The 20,773-nt window shown below is 37.6% G+C and overlaps 1 protein-coding gene across 2 annotated transcripts; it reads right to left on the bottom strand.

Annotated features, from left to right (window-relative positions):
- Nucleotides 1–223: 223 nt before the first annotated feature.
- Nucleotides 224–20,737, bottom strand: LOC117411172 (ras-related protein Rab-23). 2 transcript variants are annotated; one of them, XM_034018413.3, is made up of 7 exons: nt 20,570–20,737; nt 15,100–15,343; nt 11,448–11,533; nt 8,676–8,832; nt 8,104–8,186; nt 7,902–7,994; nt 224–3,102 (listed from the first exon to the last, which is right to left on the bottom strand). In XM_034018413.3, the coding sequence occupies exons 2-7, from the start codon at nt 15,252–15,254 to the stop codon at nt 2,963–2,965; spliced, it is 714 nt and encodes a 237-aa protein (XP_033874304.1). In that variant the 5' UTR covers nt 15,255–15,343; nt 20,570–20,737; the 3' UTR covers nt 224–2,962. The 2 variants fall into 2 exon arrangements, with proteins under 2 accessions (XP_033874304.1, XP_033874302.1); XM_034018411.3 differs by lacking the exon at nt 20,570–20,737 and adding an exon at nt 19,321–19,799.
- Between the last annotated feature and the right edge of the window lie 36 nt (nt 20,738–20,773).

The raw sequence follows: 20,773 nt of genomic DNA, 5'->3' as shown, positions 1-20,773 counted from the left end.
TTAGCTACAAACACAGGAAGCAGTGATGGACAGAATGTAATTGCTGCAGATACTTTTTACAAAATATGTTCAATTTTATTCCTCAGTTAATAACCCAGGATAAGTGAATAAGAGAAATCGTTGTATTGAAAAATCACTACGTAGGATAGTTTTACTTCTAAAAATAACAAGAACACACATTCTTTGAAAATAAGCCACCTCAAATGTAATTGGAAACAAAGTATTCAGACCAATTTTATCATTTATTAATTACTTCACAACCATCATACAGAAAAAAATAAGGCTGATGTGATTTATCATGGCACATCCCAAAGCTGGATATATATCTGCAGTTTAAAAAGACAGAAAGCAATGTAAAAGAATATTGAGCAACAAAATAAAAACCATCCAAACTTGCATTCACCTTCAAATGATACATCAATAATGTTCCTAAAAATAACCAAGCACTTTTTTATGAAACATCTTCATAAAAACAAACATTATTATTTTCTTTTTAGGAAAATACAATGTTTTTGTCAAAGTTCATATATGTTTATCAAAATTGGTATGAGCTTGAAATGACTGAATATTAGTAAAATTAGCATGTTACATCCAGGTCTTTGCTAGCACACAGTGGACTATGGTTGGTCTATGATTAGCAGTTAAACAAGGCAACGTTAAACCTGAATTTATTTTATTTGTTGCAAATTTTCAAAAATTTTCAAGCCACATTATAAAACAATACATTTCAAATAATAAAGCCGGAAGAAGGCTTTAATTTGATGATGCCAGGTCAGATTGATGCCAGGTCAGTAAGATTTTACTAGGCAGACCATAGACTTAAACACAAGACAACCAAGTCCAACTTTAAGGTAGATCATGCAGTAAGTCATATAATAAATAGACATCACAATCATTTTTATACAGTATATACATTATGCCCCAGTTTGCTATTTCTAGATATACTCTATGTATACAGTGATCTCTGCCTTAACACTCAATGAATACAAAGACTACACTGTCTAAAACTCCTTTGCCACCCAAAACAGCAGGTCTCCAACATGCCCCATAATAGAAAATCCTTAGACATTTGTTTTTCTAAAGGTTTGTAGATGCGCAGTTAGGTTATTAATACAAAACCCAACATGTGACAACTGCCTAACCCCATCCTACATTATTATTCTTCAACTTTGTTTTAGTTATGGTTCCAGTTAGTATTTAGTTTCTATAGTGTCTGATGGAGGTTGGAGCTTCCATTCTACTAGTGTCTATTGTTATGGTCTCTGGTTTTGGTTATAATGGATCTACACTAGAGTAAAGAGCAGTTACTCACAACAGTCACCAGTTGTAATAGGCTTCTTATCCCAAACCAACTGGCAGTGTACCAACAAAGTGCAAGATAAAAAATAATCTAAATTTCGGTAAGGCAGGCAGAACTGTATTACCCATACTAATGTAGTTCGAATTTTGCCCCTAAACACCTTTTACAAATTATTATTATTCATTTTATTTTATTTTTAATTTCGAGTGCCCAATTATTTTGCCCCAGATTTTCTCCCCATTTAGAATGTCCAATTATTTTTTTCACCCTCACTGCAGCAATTCCGTCACACAGCTCAAGAAAACCAAGTCAGTGGACGTCCTCTTTTACACCCAGGAACTCAAGAGCAGATATTAGCGACCTACCGGCCCCTGGAGCTCTACAGGTGTCTGCCCACTGGGTGCCTGGCTGGTAGGGTCTACTGTAGCATTATGAGGAGAAACAATCCCTGGTGATTTTGCCTCCCTAAAGTTTAATACTACTTTTGAATGGAAAAAAAAACCCAAATAAAACACATGATACTGTTGGACTTCATGCAGGGCAGAGTCGATTTCAGATAATTCTTTAATGCTTTAATCCAAATTCCAATGTTGTTAAGCACTGTACCTCATGACATATCCAGTTATTAGTGTTTAAATAAAAAAAAAGGACACAATTGCAGAAAAAAAAACCCAATTAGAACTATAAAAGATACATACAATTATGTGACTATGTACTTTTAACCTAACAACCATTACTGAATTTCAGATGCAAGTGCACAACTTGTCTTGCATCTGGTTTTACAGTTGAATAAATACAACCTTGGGATTGTTAGCTTACCAGTGCAATTCCAACCAATGTGAACAAAAACAGGCAAATTGCATGTCAGACTCCTAAAACATCGTTGAGATCAATCTACAAGTAAATTGGAAATGTTAGCAGAAAAGTACACACAATTTAAAACATTCTGGTTAAAAGGAAGGCAATAATTGTTAGAATGATTTGGCACCATATAATTTCCAAAGCTATACTTTCATATATTAACCTATATTCATTTAGCACAGTACATGTAAACATTTCAAAACACATACCAACAGCATTTGAGCTTCTTAATGTTAACAGTAAAATTGTATATGGTAATGTCTACCCATGGAATATCAAAAGATTTAAACAACTTCATTAAAGGAATGTGCAAAACCAAAACGGTCTTAATGCATACCTCTATCAAACAGATATATTGTGCAGCTACACAGTAAGATGCACAAATGGTATTTTAGTTAAAGTTTTTTATGTAGCGGTATGCCATTCAGTTGTCAGAAGTTATATCTTTCAATAATGTTATATATAAATATATACTGTTATTACAAGTGCTTGTATATTGTATATTTTATATTCAGCAACAGTATGGAATGTTGATCATTAAAAAAATATATAAAATGTGTTTTCCGTTCGCACTTACAAGAGACAATGGTGCAGCTATAGCTTATTTTTCAGCAAGCATCACCTGGGAATGGTGGGGGGTTACATTTAAAGCTAGTGAAGTCTTGCAGCAATAAATGCGAAACAAAGTCATTTTGCCCAATCTAAAGATCTGTTCACCCACAAAGCAGCTTGGAGACTATCCATTGATGGTTTGAACGACTGCACAATCCTAAACAAAGGGGTAGAACTGAGAAGCAACTTCTACGGAATGCTGCAACTGCCGAATGGGCTTTTGTTTTTCTTGGTCCTCTGTTTATTTGGTCGAAGATTGATGACTTCTCCACCATTATGATTGCTAGAATTCTGACCAGAGTGACTTCCACCAGCTGTATTAAAGACTCCTGTTAGAAAAGAAAAGACTTTCATATTGGATCATTCATTTACCAAAATAATATTTTTTTTTTGTGTTACTATTGCACACAGGTGGTTCCTTGATAGTTTTGTAACTTGTAAAACATTTTTGGTATTTGCTTTCAGAAAGGTTTTGAAAAAAAACAACAACAAAAAAACAAACCCTTAATGCTTTAAAACACTAAAACCGCCGTGCTGGTCAATTAGACCGGAACACTTTTAAACAGCTTCGTTATGAAAATGAAAGACAAACTATCGGACATAACTCAAACGTTATTCATGAACATCATATCAAACATTTCAACAGCAGAAACACTGTATTTAAATGGCAAATTAAACAAAAGGCTTTATTTTCAATATTAGCACATACATCACAACTACAAAAAATGAACTATAATAAAACAAACATTTCAAAAGAAACTAGTGTGTAAACAGGTATATGTACATACAGAACTGTAAAACCGAAACTTTTTTTTTTTTTTTTTTAAATACTAACAAAGAAAATATAACACTACTTCCGGTATGTTGGCGCCTATTGTACCTCCTGTAGCCTGTATGAAAACCCTGCAAGAGAGACATGAGTCTATTCCTGCTGTATATAGCACTGCAGTTCATTCATACACTTACAGTGACGGAGAGTAATCAGACAATCGAAATGGCACAGAGAAGAATGATGACAAGGCAGCAGGTGATCGAAATGCTCCAAGATGTGGCAGCAGAGGACTCAGATGCAGGGAATATCAGTGACAACGACAGCGACCATTCCTGGTTTCATGAAATGAGCAGTTCTGACAGTGAAAGTGTGGACGGTGCAACAGAATTGCCAGCAGGCATACCTGAAACAGGGCCGAACAGGCACAAAGTCCCATGAGATTCTAGCTCACGCTTAAGCAACGCAATGCATTTTTGTCCCAGATGGCTTTCCATTGAGATCACTAATGGTGCATGCGCATAATCTGGTTTGTTTACTTTTTGTGTCTAAAACTTTAATATAGGCTCAAGAGCTGCTGTGTTGATTGTGTTTTTTTTTATGCATATATTAAATCTCACATATCACACAGAGCTCTTTTTCATTTGCCATTTTTTGAAACTGTTGTGCAAATTCTCGTGAGCTGGTAAATAAGTGCAATTTTTGTATCCGAATACATGTCAAAAATATCGTGTATTTGTCCCAGCACTAACTTATTGCAATCCTGTATGTGTGCGGTGCGTATGGGGGCAAAAGCCAGTTTGTGGAGAGCTATTGGTCACAACAGTGGGCTATTCCCTTTTTCAAGGAATCGCTTTCATAAAATTCTGAGGTTCCTCCGCTTTGATTCGAGAGCAACAAGAGCAGCCTGCCTTGACACTGATAAATTTGCCCTGGTATCTGAGATTTGGAATGGCTTCATCGGAAACAGCATTGTGTACTACAAACCTGGACCGAACATCACCGTGGATGAGCAGTCGTTTCCAACAAAAGCATGCTGTTGCTATACCCAGTACATGGCCAACAAACCTGATAATCTTTTAATCAAGTTTTGGCTGGCAATAGACATGGATTCCAAATACCTGGTGAATGGTTTCCCATACCCGGGAAAGGATGAAATGTGTCCTGCTGCTGTGTTCTACAATGTGTTGGACCTGGCAGCCATAAATGCTTTTATTTTGTACAAGGAAAAGCACCAGGAACAACATCAGCAGGAGGGAATGAATCTTGCAGCTAGCCACGGAGCTTCGGCAGAAACATCTTGACCTGAGACGGGCAAACCAGCTAGCAAATGCCCCACAACATTCAACCAGAGCTGCACCCACTGGCACACAGAAGAGGAAAGTGCCAGGTTGCTAACTGCAATGAAAATAAAACTGTGGATGACTGCGCCCATTGTGAAAGGCCAGTTTGTGGTAAATGCACAGCAAAGGTGGATAAGTGTGTTTTCTGTGTGGACTGTACAAATTAGAAATCTGCCATGAAATACAAGCTCCATTGAACTCGGTGTCACTCAAAGCGCATTCACCACACAAAGGTAATTGATGTTGTATTTTTTGTAAATAATTATTTCGGTTTTACAATTTTACATGAACATATACCATTTTACACCTGTTTACGCAATAGTTTCTTTTGAAATGTTTATTTCATTACAGTTTTTCATTTCAAGTCATGCCACACATGCACTTATTCTGAAAACAAAGCCTTTTAGATTACATTTTCCATTTAAATACAATGTTTCTGCTATTGAAATGTTTTATACGATGTTCATGAATAAAACTTTTGAGTTGCAACCAACAGTTTGTCTTTCATTTTATCGAAGCTGTTTAAAAATGTACTGGTCTAATTGACTGGTGCGGGGGTTCATTTTTATAACTCATTTTTGCAAATCTCCTGCTCAAACATTGTCTGGTTATTTAACCCTTTGCGGTTGCAATTATTCCTATCCGGTCCAATATCGGACATCATCAAAAAGACACAAAAAACGGGTTTCTAGTCTTTTTTTGTCCGGAAAAAACTGAGAAAACCATTCAATGGCCGAGTGGGAGCAACAGGAGCAGAGACAAACCGAAAAAAAAGCGTAACTCATGAATAGTCATACTTGCCCCTGGCATCAGATAACGGCGGCCATAAGGAAACAAGCTGGCTGCTAGTGCATCAGCGCTCAGAGAATATCACGGACATTTGCAGAGCTTCTTTGAGATGTTATATATATATATATATTTTTTTTTTTTTTAATTTAAAAAATTTAGTTGTCGCCAATTATTTTTACCCCGGTTTTCACCCCAGTTTAGCATGCCCAATTAGTATCTGTATCCCCGGCTCACCGCTCGCAACCCCCCCGCCGACTCAGGAAACGGAGGCTGGAACACGCATCCTCCGAAACGTGCTCCTTCCAAGCCGTCATTTTTCGCACTTCAGGTCCACAGCAATGCCACCAGACCTATAGTGCCGGAGGACAACACAGATCTGGTGGCTCCGCTGCAGAGCCACAGGCGCCCTATCGGCCACAGGGGTCGCTGATGCGCGGTGAGCCGTGGATTCCCCTGCCGACCTAAGCCCTCCCTACCCGGGCAGCGCTCAGCCAATTGTACGCCGCCCCCTAGGAACTCTCGGTCACGGTCGGCTGTGACATAGCCTGGACTCGAACCTGCGATCTCCAGGCTATAGGGCACATCCTGCGAGGAGCGCCTTTACTGGATGTGCCACTCGGGAGCCCCTTTGAGATGTTATAGTAATAAAATAATGACTTAGATCGCATTATTGAGGCGTTTGGTGATAAAACGAGTGATCAGGAGATGAATGATCGGTATGTACGACTATTATTATTATATAGCGAACGAAAGGGTGGGGCGGGGCTGGAGATGCCTAGTGAGTACTTTGTTGATATGCAGGCCCTTTTAAACCCGTTTGACTGTGGAAAAAAATACTTTTAAACAGCGCGTCTAAAATTAACTGAGTGTGTGAAAATAAATTGGACCTGACGCGACTGACACACACTTAATAAATGGACTGCAAAGGGTTAACTCATAATTAATAAAAAGTCAAGAATGGACATGCGCATGAGATTCACTAATGCAGAGTTATTTAAAATGTTCAACCCTAAACCGGTCTGATTGACCGGCATTGCGGTTCTAGTGTTAACTGTGTTTGACAACGTTTGAAGCGATCGGGAAATACAGGTAGGTTTACAAGAATATATTGATGAAATCCACAAAACTTAAATCCTGCTACTCTGGTACATTTTTCTTCAGCTTATAGTCTTGTATGAGATTACACACAAAGCACTTTGTCTATTTTCTGGAAGCAACACACACACCTACCTGGAAGGACCAAGGGGTCATTTTGACCCTTCGTAGTATTCTTGCCTTTGAATTTGAAAATGGCATTTTCCTTTGAATGCAGCTATTGTTTTTTTCAGTGATTAAGTGATAGACGAAAAAGTCTTAATACAACACAAGTTTAGGAAAAGTGATTTAGATGATGCTGATATTTCCTACAGTGATTCTCAGAATTTCTAGCAATTCTTATTCCAATTAACCCATGCATTCAGTGCAAGAAACCCATTTGTGGTTCATATGACAGTTATAGTTGAATGTAAGAGTAAAATACACAATGATTTGGTAAATGTACATGTTTTGAATACAAAAATAAATACTACTACAACAGTCTTCTTTTGTCCTAAAATAATTGATTTTCAGAAGAGGCAATGTCAATAGTAGAAAATTATATTGTCATAAATGATAATGGTGTTTTAAAAATCACACCACGGGCAACAATACACAGAAAAACACAGCAGGGGTCAAAATGACCTGTCGGTCCTCCTACAGCCCCTTTCACACTGGCATGTGGGTTGGCTACGCAATTTCACACTGCTTTTTGAAGAAGCAGGGTCGACCTGGGTGACAGAAGCCAAGTACACAATGCGCAAACAAAATGCCCTAGAGCAGCTTGTTACGGACACTTCCATCCAAGCTTCTCTGGATTGAATCGTCAGCCCAAATGTTGATTAGAGCAAATGTGTCTTCATCCCTTGCGTACATGAAACCTTCATGCAGGCGTGACTGGGTCAAAGCATGTCGACCCAAAACCTGGCGTGTGTCGCTGCAGACCTGGGTACATGGTTTCACACTACGTGGGATTGTGACCCGAGTAGGAGAGCCAGTGTAAAAGTGGCTTAGGTAGGCAGATTTTTTGGTTGTTCTAGTATTAAACAAATTAATGAACCCTCATAATCTATGTAGGATTTTTTTATATCAGTAATAGTGTAGGCATAATCTTAGCCTTATGTAAAATTACTTATAGAAGAAAGGTTCTTACCAATTTTATTGCTGGTTGTATGAACTAGTTCTGGTTCCTCTGCGGTTTGTTGCTTGAGCCTCAGAAGGTATTTATCAGCTAGATACTTAAATACTAGAATAAGAAAGAAGAAAAAGTATTGCAGTTATTAAAATCAGGTTTTGAATGAAAAAGAAACCCAGATTTCCCCCTACCAGTTTATTCCATACTTGACCTGGCTTACCTTCATTTACATTCAGGTCCTCTTTTACAGACGCACGATAAAATCTTAATTTTAGCTTCTTTGCTAAACCTTCTGCTTCCTCACTGCAAATTGGTTTTGTAGAAATGGTGTATATAAAAGAAAATGGAATACAAAAAAAAAGATTAATTGAAAAGGTAAAAATAGGGGAATACTGTACCATTTAAGCCTTTAACAACTGCTAACCTTTCAACAAAATGCAAAAAACACCTATATGGACACAATCTTAAAAAAAAAAAAACTGGAGGAAACGTGAGATTTTTAATAAACTCCTGTTTTTAAAAATTACACTAGAAGAGTAATATAATCCAAGTGTGTGTGGGGGGGGGGGGGGGTGTAAATAAACTACTAAAAAGTGTTGCAATAGCAAGGACAGATGCCAGTATCACACCTTCTAAAATCAAAACTAAAATCAAAGTACTACCTCAGATGAAATCAAATGTAACTTCAAATGTTTTGGTCTTGAACAAGGGCTAGTTTTGCAATTCCTTGCTTACAGAATTGGATTAACGGGGCACTTGTCAATAAAGGAAGTCCTATTTGACTTGTCTTACTTTTTTATTACGGAGTTATCTAGCAGATCAATTTTATTCTGCACTAGAACTGTTGGGATGTCTCCTACTTCAGCTTCCACCTTTTCTCTCCAGCTGGGGATCGCTTCAAAGGAATCCCTGTCAGTGGTAGAGAACACTAGAACGCAGGCCTGCGCACCTTAGATATAGAAAACACAACCTTAACTCAGGTGGACTGCAAACCAAACACTCACAATTAACAAATTAGAACTTGTCATGACAGCATCTAAAAGATTTTACAACTTTTTTAGCAAAAAAAGCATTACAAGATTTTATTATGAATCAAGTTTAAAAAAAAAAAAAACAAGACCGACAAAATTAACCATTTCGCAATTGAGCATCGACAAATTATCAAAGAACGAAATGAAAGGTTATTTCAGTGTTTGAGCAAATTATTTTGCTCAAATTGCAAAATGTAAAATACCAAACAAGCAGGGAACGAAATACAGAAGACACAGCTTCTTCGGTCTTTGAGTAAAGAGAAATTTTAACTGTCCAATAGTTAATTCCTCACTTTGGACAAAATACTCAAGAAAATAAACTCTCTTCGTACAGCAGCAGCTGATTCTGGGGCTATGCATGGATTAATTTCTTGCAAGTGCAACAAGTTTTGTCAAACAAAGAAGTGCCTCTGTGTGCGTAAAGGCGTTCAGTGCAATTCTAAATGCCACAGCAGCAAGCCTTGCAAAACCGAATAAGAATACAGTGATTTGTAGGTTTCTAAATCTAAATTGTGATTACATTTTATTTATTTTTTAATGAGCTCTCATTATAGTTTATTTCATATGTATCTAATTTGATTGAACTAATGAGGCAGTGTGGTCCAGTGGTTAAAGTCCTGGGCTTGTAACCAGAAGGTCACCGTTTCAAATCCCACCTCTATCACTGAATGACTCACTGTGTGACCCTGAGCAAGTCACTTAACCTCCTTGTGCTCCATCTTTATTCCACAGGTGCAGTACTGTCTGTAAAATAATTTGCGCAAACACTGAAATAACCTCATTTAGTTATTTTATAATTTGTCAATGCTCAAATGGCTAAATGGTTATTTTTGTCAGTCACTGAACTAATCCTGACTGAGTGTAACATATATTTACACTGATGCACAATAAAAACACAACAGTCTAAGTTTTACATCAATAGCTCATTGGGCACATACATAATGTTATTTACATTTTAAATAGTGAGCAGATAGGTTTGTTGATTGTTTGAGTAGTATTGTTTCTTGGACTAACAAGTCATGTGATTTCATAAAAACACCAGGTGCTCAATAGCCATTCGAAAAGACATGATTTTAATTAATGCAAGAACAGCAAAAGATACGATCATGCCCCGCTTCAGTAATGAGGATCGCCTGGTAGCTATCGGCATGATTGAAGGCGGCCTATCAGAGAAGTTGCCCGGAGAATGCGATGTTCTGCTTCAACAATCGGCAGACTAATCCAGAGAAAACCAGAAAACTGGCTCTGAGGGACAGGCCACAACCTGGAAGGCAGAGGGTCACCACACTGGCCCAAGGACCGTCACATCCGACTGATCTATCTGCGTAATCGTTTTCAGACTGCAGTGGCTAAAACACAAGAAATTCTAGGTAGAAATAACCAGTGCATCAGCAGAATGACTGTAGCTCGCCGTCCGCATGAAAATGATTTGCATGCTCGGAGGCCGTTCAGGGGTAACATGTTGACAGCTGAGAGACTAAATAAATCTCTGTCTTCTGTGGGCCAGAGAACATCTGAGGTGGCGGCAGAGAGTGGTGGAGTGTTTTATTCACCGATGAATGGCGTTTTGCCCTTGTCAGACCTGACGGAAGACAACGTGTGTGGAGACGTTGTGGTGTTACGCTGACTGTTGCGTTGCTCAAGCCAGTCGGTGGGTATGTGGAAGTGTGATGTTGTGGGGAGGAATCTCCTTTAAACACAAGAACGCCTTTGGTGCATATTGGTGGCAACCTTATTGCTCAGCGATACATTGACAAAGTCCTTGAGGCAACAGTTTTTCCGTTCCTGCAAGCCAATCTGGAAGTGTCGATTTTCCAGCAGGACAATGCAAGACCACACAGTGCTAGGATTACAATTGCATGACTTCAAGAAAACAATGTCGAGGTCTTGCCGTGGCGAGCTTTTTCTCCTGACTCGAGTCCAACAGAACATCTGTGGGACGAAATCACCCGTGCCATCCACAGGAGACAACCGCGACCAACCAACCTTAACTAGCTGGCTGCAGCTGCACAGGAAGAGTGGCGGAACATCCCACAGCAGTCTATCCAGAGGCTGATCAGGTCTATGTGTCAACGCTGCCAGGATTGCGTTAATGCTCAGGGAGGTCATACCCGATACTAACTTTGTAATCTTTCCATTTTGACAGTGCATCACATTTCATACTGAAAACTTTGATCTTTAGTTTTGTTAACATTTTCTGTGACTGTTTGATATCTATGTTTAAAATATTTGATTAAATCCAAGTGTTGCGTTTCTTTTGTGCATCAGTATATCTATACATTTTTTTAAATTCATGACTTTTATTAAACACCTTAAATCTGTGTAAATCTATGACTGCACTTACTGAAACATCAATCTTTATCCGTAATTTAAATCTGAAAGTTTTTTCATTGTATGCTTTGGGTAGACTTTTACTGCAAAACAAGTTCATTAAATAGACTGCCCACATACTCGGATTTATCACTTAAAAGCAGCGGTGTTGGAGGCTGTGTGCTTCTAAATATAACTGCTTTTGAATCTCATGCAAACCTACCTCTATAATAGGCCTTTGTTATTGCATCAAACTCCTCTTGCCCTGCAGTGTCCCACAGCATCAACCGGACGTCTTCATCGTTAACTCTGTAAACACACAGCAGAAATACCCAATAAAAGGTTGTACCAAAACTGACCAGCTTGAATAGTGTTGGATCCAATCTGTCTGCCTATGCTCATTTAGTTTGCAGAATCTGTAATGTGGTAATCTGATTAACTAGTGCATTCTAATTAACATGCTTCAGAGGGCTTGAAACATGGTCTACACCTAATGCAGCCTTTTTGCATATTTGTGCATTTAAAAAGGCTTCTAAATATTCTCAAGTTTTATTAAAAAAGTATGTATTGTATTAATTTATACATTTTTAATAAACCAAATCAATGCATGATGACGGAGGATGTCCTTTATACAGGCATTGAATTTCCAAATCAAAGTTTTGTTGTATAATGTACTTCATTTAAATGTATTAATTCTCTTGTTTAGTCTCTCATACTGTGACAATAAGTCCTGTACCTGAATCTATGCATATGCATGGATGAATATGTAACTTAGTTAATTCTACCACCAGAGGGAGTGTTGTTAAACAATGTGCTCTAAATGAGTCTGCTTTGAAATACCTTCTGTTCTCCACTGAATGTAGATTGTATGCTGTTTTAGACTCATTCCCAGTCATATATACAGTATGGTGTGCGTGATACCTTTGTTACAGCCACTGTAAAAGCTTAAACACTACTGAACAATTTGTGCCTCCAGAACATGATGTAGTACAGTACTTCAATCATCCAAAAAAGACAATTCTCTCCTGAAAGCAAATTATTTAAAAGAACTATCTTGATGTGTGTGTCTACTGTATTATTGTCAACTAAAATTCAGTTTGCTTGCTCATCGTGTGTTTCATGTGGCCGAAATGATTGAATAAAAGTCACTGGAGGATTTATGCAACAGGGCGGGGAACAGAGATACAGTGTGTTAATAGAAAGTAAAAGCAGAGCAGAGATGCGATATAAACTGCAAAATGTGCGAGTATTTTGGGGAATGAGAATGCTTAGAAGTTGGAAGGAAAACCAAGATTTAGTTTATGCAGTTATGAAACTATGATAAATATCTGAACACCCTCCGCCCTGATAGAGGCTGTGTTTATTCAAAGAATTCTCACAGGACACTCAAACCAACAGCAGATGTCTGGGCTCAGTGTATATGTTTGGGGGCCCGACTGCAGTAATCCCAGCAGGTTTATTTTGGATTCTGGAACTACTTTACAGGAATATTTTATGCAGATTTTGATGCTTGGGATGTCAGATAACCTTCACATCTTTTTTTTTTTTTAAATTTTAATCACCGATAGTTACTGGCTTGGATTATCCTGCAATTCAGCTCTGTAAGAAATTGAAACCAATATGTTCTTGTTTTTATGGGTACATTTATTTGAAGCTTGCTGACACTGTTGCTTTCATTTTTTATTTCTTGCTTTGCAAGTCCGGTTTTCTGTGACATTTCCCGATGGAATTTGCCTTTCCTCCAGCAATAGTGTTTTCAATGCTATGTGGATATGGTATAAAATCTTTTGGCTATGCCCTCGGATAACTTTTCTTTTTTCCTGTAGCCTATTCAAGATGAACAAAAAGGATTTGTGAATAGTCTAAAGTTTTTTTTCTGAATTGAAGTTATTTTTGGCTACAGCATGGACTGCTCTATTTGTACAGTCGGCAATCACTGTGGCAGAGAAAGCCAATTTAATCTGTTGTAATGCAATTCTTAGTTTGTGTTCAAACAACTTGTCAGACACAAATTTACAGTATATTGTATACGTTCTTGAATTGTTGCCCCCTACGACATTAGGCATCTCTGTGGACCCCCACCTGATCCGCAGAAATGGGACATTTTGTTATCCTTACAATCTTCCCCTTTTTTTTGTCTGTGGGTATATTTAGTCAGTGCAGGCCTTGGGAATGAAGATTATAAAAATGTATGATAGAGTTGATGCCAAGATACTAAGTGTTACATTCTACATAAGCCCAAGAACCTAACAGTGGTGTTTATCTAAATAAATTGAACTTTGTCACAGTCTTTTGGGAGACAATACTGTGCTTATCCCTAGGAATCACCAGCCCTGAGTTTGAGAACCACTGATATAGAAGACTATTTGGAAAAGTAATTGTTAAAGCTGACACACTAAAGCCAGACACAAAAATATAGGTTAAATGCATCAATCTGGCTGGAAGACTGCCATATCAAAAGAGAGTAACTGTGTATCTGAACTAGACACGAAGGTTAAAAAATCAAAGACCAATCACCAACACATTAACCCAGCCATAATTAAAACCATATGGGGATGCTTACTGTAGTTGCTGGTGGTGGTTCAGTGTTTAAGTAAAAAAATTACAGACAAACAGAGCCATCACTTTACACTGAATTCCAAAATCTTACAAGAATATAGTAAAGGTTCAATTTTTACTCTTAAATAGTCAAATTAAAACTGGATAAAAGTGTTGGAGATGACATTTAATTTGAGACAAGTCTAGCTTGAACTGGAAAAGGTTTGTACTTACAGAAGCAATGCTTACGATACTGCAGGCTCAGACACAAGTACGTAAATAGATCTTGATAGATCTATAGAGTTAGTGTCCATTATTGGGTATACAGAAATCATAATACCATTAGTTTTTAAGTTTTTATCAAACAATCCATTTTTTAAATGAATACATGTACTTGAAGGGATTTTTTCTAGTCAGTTTTTCCATGTATCTACTGTAAATGATAAAGGAGACTTAGACAGCACAACCACTTTATAAATCTGTCAAGAAACATTGGAGTACAAGCTATGAAGCAGGAAACTATTTTGTAAATCACAGCTGAAAAGCAACAACAGATCATCCGCTCCCAACCCCTTGACTCTCTAGAGCTTCCTCATGTGTACTATGTATTGCTGTCAATATCTAAGAACATAATTAAAAAGTTTACAAATGAGAGGAGGGCATTATGCCCATCTTGCTCGTTTGGTTGCTAGTAGCTTATTGATCCCAGAATCTCATCCCAGGTTGTCAGCTTCAACAACATTAATGGGGAGTTGGTTCCAGATTCTCTGTGTAAAAAAAGAGACTCCTATGTTCTGTTCTGAATGCCCCTTCATCTAATCTCCATTTGTGACCCCTGGTCCTTGTTTCTTTTTTCAGGTCGAAAAAGTCCCTTGGGTCGACATTGTCAATACCTTTTAGAATTTCGAATGCTTGAATCGGATCGCTGTGTAGTCTTCTTCGTTCAAGACTGAATAGATTATTTATTTATTTTTTTAGTCTGTCTGCATAGGACATGCCTTTTAAATCCGGAATAATTCTGGTCACTCTTCTTTGCACTCTTTATTGAGCAGCAATATCCTTTTTGTAGCGAGGTGACCAGAACTGAACACAATATTCTAGATGAGGTCTACTAACACATTGTAAAGTTTTAACATTACTTACCTTGATTTAAATTCAACAATTTTCACTATATATCTGAGCATCTCCTTGGCCTTTTTTTTTTTTTTTTTAAAGCTTCCCCACAGTGTCTGTCTATCTGTCTATATATATATATATATATATGAAATACATTTTGTATCATAGGTATTTCAACTACATTTTGTTAGGATAAACCTCATCAGAATTAATTTACTTACAGAATTTGCCTTTCAAGAAAATCCACTCCAATGGTCTTCTTGTAATCTTTTGTGAAAATGCCCTTACAATAGCGTTGTATCATACTGGATTTCCCAACAGCTCCGTTCCCTACAACCACCACCTTGATGGCCACCTCCATATCCTCCTCCAGCATGACTGCAAGCTTCAAGTTTCTCTCACCGGCAGGCCTTGGCAAGGATGGGTTTCTTCACTTGATGTTTGTGGGAAGTACTTTAACACTACCTGTAAAAAACACAAAATAGTTACTCACCTTAATTTAATCTCAAAATCTTGGCAGATGTGCACTGTAGCACCAGTACATCTGGTTTTAGAAGAAGTCAGACACTAACACATATCTATTAATTTAATTGAGGAGGTTTCTTTAAAATCAGGAAAACTCTGTAGAATGATATATCTTCTTGGCTACTTGCTGTCAGCAATGTATTGTATGTTTCTTTGCCACGTTGATCGCTCATTTCATACACCTGCATATAGATGGCAGAAAAACAACTTTGATAAACAAACCAGTGTTTTTATTTAGTCGATTATATGGGGGGTATTACAGCTATGGCTAAAAGTTTTGAATCACACCCTATTGAATAAAGAATGTTACGTTAACATATTGAATTACATATCGTTTTGTAGTCCAAAAATTCCAGATATTTCAAAATCTAACATGAAATACTAGGTGATGGCCATACATGTAAATTATGAACGAGTACATAGTCGACGGTCTGGCACTGACAACTACTGTACTGTACCATTCAATTTTTCTAGTCCGTCGCGGAGTGCATTCCGCTCATGTGTGCCAGGGTGCGGACCAGCAGCATTGCACCACGAAAATGCCCAGCGGTGCCATGCCTGTTTGTCCCGGCCTTTACACATTTTTGGCTCGAGCTGTAATTCAGTATTTTTCATAAAATCGTCTGGTTTTGAATAATCTGATGATTCAGACTTCATGGTATTTGATCTTATTCAAATTAAAAAATGAAGGATTTAAAAATAAATTGGCTTACTCTGAACCCACTACTGGTGCTGAACCACACCACCTTAAAGAAATACCTGTCCCTTAAATGTTTCCTTGTTGTAACTAGCACAGTCTGCCAGATGCCTTAGAAATTACTTGAATAAATTGCTGCAAGTTATGAATAAAACAAAACAAACAAACACATTTATAAAAGTTCCTGAATAATGATTTACAACTCACCCCTAAGGTGTGGAACCGCTGTAATCTCCTATGCTACCATGGAAACATACAAGCCATATTTTTTATATATATATATATATATATATATATATATATATATATATATATATATATATAAAATGTAATGAAGCAAGTACAGTATATTTAATTAAAAGTATTGTTTTATTTTTATTTTATTGGTAAAAGAGAGGAATATCAAAACCGTGGGGCAGTACATGAAAAAGTTAACATTTACTCAAAGAAGAAGAAAGACAGCTTGTAAAAAAGCATTTAAGAGCCTAAGTATCCACCAACCTAGACAGAGAGATGGAGCATGAAAGTTTCACAGACACACCGTGTCAGCAGACAGGAACTACTGATAATACACCATAGTAATGGAGAGATGAGTGACATCAGACAGAATCTAGATCACTTTTCCAAGTGCAATGTACAGAACAAGAGGCACTGTAATCATCAGCCAGCCATTATCCAAGTACTTATGCAAAATCGTGTAGAATAAAACAAAGCATACAGCATACAGCTATGGCCAAAAGTTTTGCATCACCCTATAGAATTCAGGGCTTAAATTTCAGCGTGGGATCCCGGGAATCGTGCATTTTCCAAATTGCTCCCGCATATCTGCAACTTTCAGTGCGGGAAAATCCCGCAGACATATTTTAAGACACCAAGCTACTGTATTTTTCACCAAATTTAGAAGGCCTGAAATGCTACAACAATCTCTAAGGAAGTGGGTGTCAGTGACGAAAGCACTATGAGCCGCATTCTGAGTAGTGCTGGATATAAATAAATAAATAAATAAATAAATAAATAAATAAATAAAATAAATAAAAATAGTGCCCCGAGACTTTATTTTCTCGCACGTGATTCTCGGCCGCTATCTTTAAGCATTATAGACACTCAGTACACTGCAGTAAGTAAACAGTTTTGAAAAAACTACGATATTAAGTCTATCTAGATGTTGTTTTGCAAGCGGCGACTTTCACTTTAACTCTTAAAACTCGAAGGTTACACACATAGTATTCAGGCACCGTTACAACCACCTACCTGGCTTGTTTAAAAGTGTGTGTATGCGGTAGTTTTTTTTTTTATATGCAAAAGTGTTGTTTTTTTTGCCATTCCCGCCTAAAATTTTGGAATCCCCCCCACTGGATGCAACATAGTGGGGAAATCCCCCCCGCACACAAAAATTAAATTCAAGGCCTGGAAGTACAGTAATCCGTTGCGTATCCGACTGTGGTGGGACCACAGTAAAGGTGGATACGTAAAATGTTGAATAATACTATTACACAGCTGTAACAATTACTATATTCACACAATTATTGTTTTGAGATTCAGCTTTTATTAGGGAGCTCCCCTAAATCCCTTTGTTTAGAAAGATATAGGGTATTAATACTTGTGACAGAGTAGCCATCTGCTGTGTGGATGCGTGCATTTGCTGCTGAGTGACAAATGTCCAAATGAACCAAGTGTGAGTGGGCCCTAGGAATGCCTTGAATGGTATACTGTTTTTTACTGGAAGTGTTGTTTCCATTACTGCCTGAAGAACAGGCTAGCACAGTAACCTTTACTTGTACTGTTCAAAAGAACCCTGAGCTATTTTTAAAACAGCCCTGAAAGAATATAGATTGATTGGAGTCTACAGAGAGGGAGGCCGAGTTGCAAAAGGATTCGCAATCTCCTTGTATGCACAGTACTGTATAGGCTTCTTCTGTGAATGGTAACAGAATACAGTACCTGAGCAGCTACACCAAATACTGTAGCCCATTGTTTCAGGATTATCTGGTCTTACACTACAGTCCAACAACAGTATAGCATGACATGCCTTCCCTGCAGACAAATCCAGATGATGTTGCTCATGCGCTAGAAACCCTTTTAACTAAAGTAGCTCTACTGCAACTGCAGAACAATCTTCATCTTCAGGATCAGGGCATTGAAAGGTTGCAGTATTTCAATGTTTTCTAAAATTAATCTTTTACACCCAAGCATTTTTAAAGCTTTTACCAAGCCGTTAAATGCTGTTAATTGATAGATATGTCGATATACCATTTCTTAAAAGTTGTACTTCGCAGGTTTTTAGACTTCCTAGTTTCCATTTTTAAACCTAACAATTATTTGATATATTACCTGCTCTTTGACAATAATAAAATTGCCTCGCCCCATTTACCAAGACCTGAAGCACTAAATAGCAACACATCACCTCAACAACAATGAAAAACATTGCACATTGTATAGTTTTATAGAACAGCCAGAGCCAACACCTCCAATTTCAGAATCAGGACACCAATAGCATTAAGTGCTGGACACTTTGCCTTCTAAAGTTACAGGAATTTAGCTTATACAATTACATGGAATTGTACAAGTATATAAGGAAATACAAGCCAATTGAAATTGCATTTGGAGTCTCATACATTTTTTTAAGACACATACTTTTATATGCAAAAATATCTGATGTCATTACCAGGTTGACACACCTTACAGATTTTGTAAAGTAAAAAATCTCACAGGAGGATCTTTAACTTGGGAATGAGCTGTCCAGACTGCAACACAAGTACCCAAGTTTACATAATGTAAGAACTTCCTACATTCACAACTTAAAGAAACGGGTGAATTAAAATACATAAAAAACGAATGAAACTTATTTAAGACAATAACATGGGTTTTGTCCATATTATATATATATATATATATATATATATATATATATATATATATATATATATATATATTAAAATAAAGCAACTTTGAGGAGAACGCTGGATAAATATTCCAAGGAGAGTAAGTGCAGTACATGAAAAATGAAAATGTTAAATGCATAACAAGCAAGCATTAATTGCTTAGCACAGAGACTGCCGCATGAGGAATTATACAGTAACTTACTCGCAGTCAACCCTAACTAAATGTTTTCAGTCCCGCCCCCCATTCTGAACATCTTGCACAGCACTTTCGATTTTTAAGGAAAAAAAAAAATTAAATATACTACAGGTATGTCAAAAAAAATGTAGTGTGTCCTTACCGGCATCCAGCTGTTAACATGTCTATGGCAGCTGCAACACCAGGCACTGAACGTTCTGCAGGCCCCTGCCCCAACTCACTTGTTTACACAAACTAAGATATGAATCCAGTTCCTCTCAAAATCCCTCAAATAGTCTGATAAATTAAGAGGCTGTTTTCTACTGTCTGCCTCTTCCAGCGGCCTGAAACGACACTTGCCTCTCCCTACGTGTGCTGTAGTGCTGGCAGATGTGATTAATAATAATAATACAAACTATAATTAAAACTGCATCACTGAGAAACCTACAACACCGTTTTACAATGACAAACTAAAAACATGAAGTACAAATTTCTATCAATAGGTTACGATTTTCTTCCCAGTTACTACGCAGACCAGCTTGAAATGTATCTGCGTTCCCTGACTTCACTCCCATCAGCCCGTCTCGTCTCTCGCCGTTGCTATAAACGCTCAGAGTTTCCGGCGGCAAACAGGGCATAAAGGAAGTGACTTCAACCCATTTCCTTTTTTACCACACCTGCTCCCAAACCAATCATCGCTCCAGAAAACTACAGTTTTTTGCTGAGGTTTTAACAAGATGGTTCTTTTTAAAAACAGTCGAGAAATACTTTAGTTGGACAATTTGCATGCCTCGTTGTCTCAGTACACTACTAGACAGGTAGTTCATCAGAAGTATACCACAAACTAACTTCAACGGTTTTGTTTTTATTTTTTAAATTCATCACTAAAAAAATAGTTTAACTTTCTGTTGCTAGGTGGTTAGAATAATTCACTTTCCAGCATCCCTCGAGAGTCTCAAAGTGTAATTACACACATAAAATACTGCTGCATAAAAATAAAAAAAGAACACGAAGTGACATTCCCTTGTCGAACGATACATAGTCTAGAAGTCAACAATATTTAACCCTCAGTGGCAACTGCTTGCTTCTCTAAACCCTACAGCAACAGCTGTGTGTAACTGTGTTGCTAAGCTCGGGGTATGGTTATTAAAGGTAGCATGCCGAAAAGATGAGCGGTGGTATGTCTGCACTGGCACTAAAATGAACTGGAAATGCAGTATTGTACTGTATACACGAATTACAGAGTACTTAACAATAATAATTCTAGTGCATGAAAGCGTCATGCATGGACTCTCATGTTCAATCCAATTAAAATCAGATTCACAGTTTTATTAATTTAATTTACAGTTGCAAGACCTGTCTACGTATACCACTACCTAATCGAGTAAAAGTGAAGCATATTTTCTTGTCACCCTTGCAATGTCATGTGGACATCTGATTTGTGGCTGTTGCATCATTCTCTCCATGAACTTGTAACACCTGTCCTCGATTATTTCCTTATACCATTTTTTGGATTTCAATTGTCTCACTCGAGTGTCACAGCAGCCGTAAAAACTGCTTCCACAGCTTATAGAAATGAGAGAAAAAAGTGCTGTATAGTGGGAGGAGCTCGAGCT

The sequence above is a fragment of the Acipenser ruthenus genome, chromosome 6 (genome assembly GCF_902713425.1).
Source record: "Acipenser ruthenus chromosome 6, fAciRut3.2 maternal haplotype, whole genome shotgun sequence".
In the NCBI taxonomy this organism is placed as follows: Eukaryota; Metazoa; Chordata; class Actinopteri; order Acipenseriformes; family Acipenseridae; genus Acipenser; species Acipenser ruthenus.
The sequence above is the reverse complement of the archived record's forward strand: the minus strand, read 5'-3'. Positions and strand labels throughout refer to the sequence as shown.

Excerpts from the sequence above, each read along its gene's own strand:
- LOC117411172 (XM_034018413.3), bottom strand. The coding sequence starts at position 15,254 with ATGCTGGAGGAGGATATGGAGGTGGCCATCAAGGTGGTGGTTGTAGGG. Across the intron at positions 8,833-11,447 it reads AACAAAGGCCTATTATAGAG|GTGCGCAGGCCTGCGTTCTA; the intron begins GTAGGTTTGCAT and ends TCTATATCTAAG. Across the intron at positions 7,995-8,103 it reads GGACCTGAATGTAAATGAAG|TATTTAAGTATCTAGCTGAT; the intron begins GTAAGCCAGGTC and ends TTCTTATTCTAG.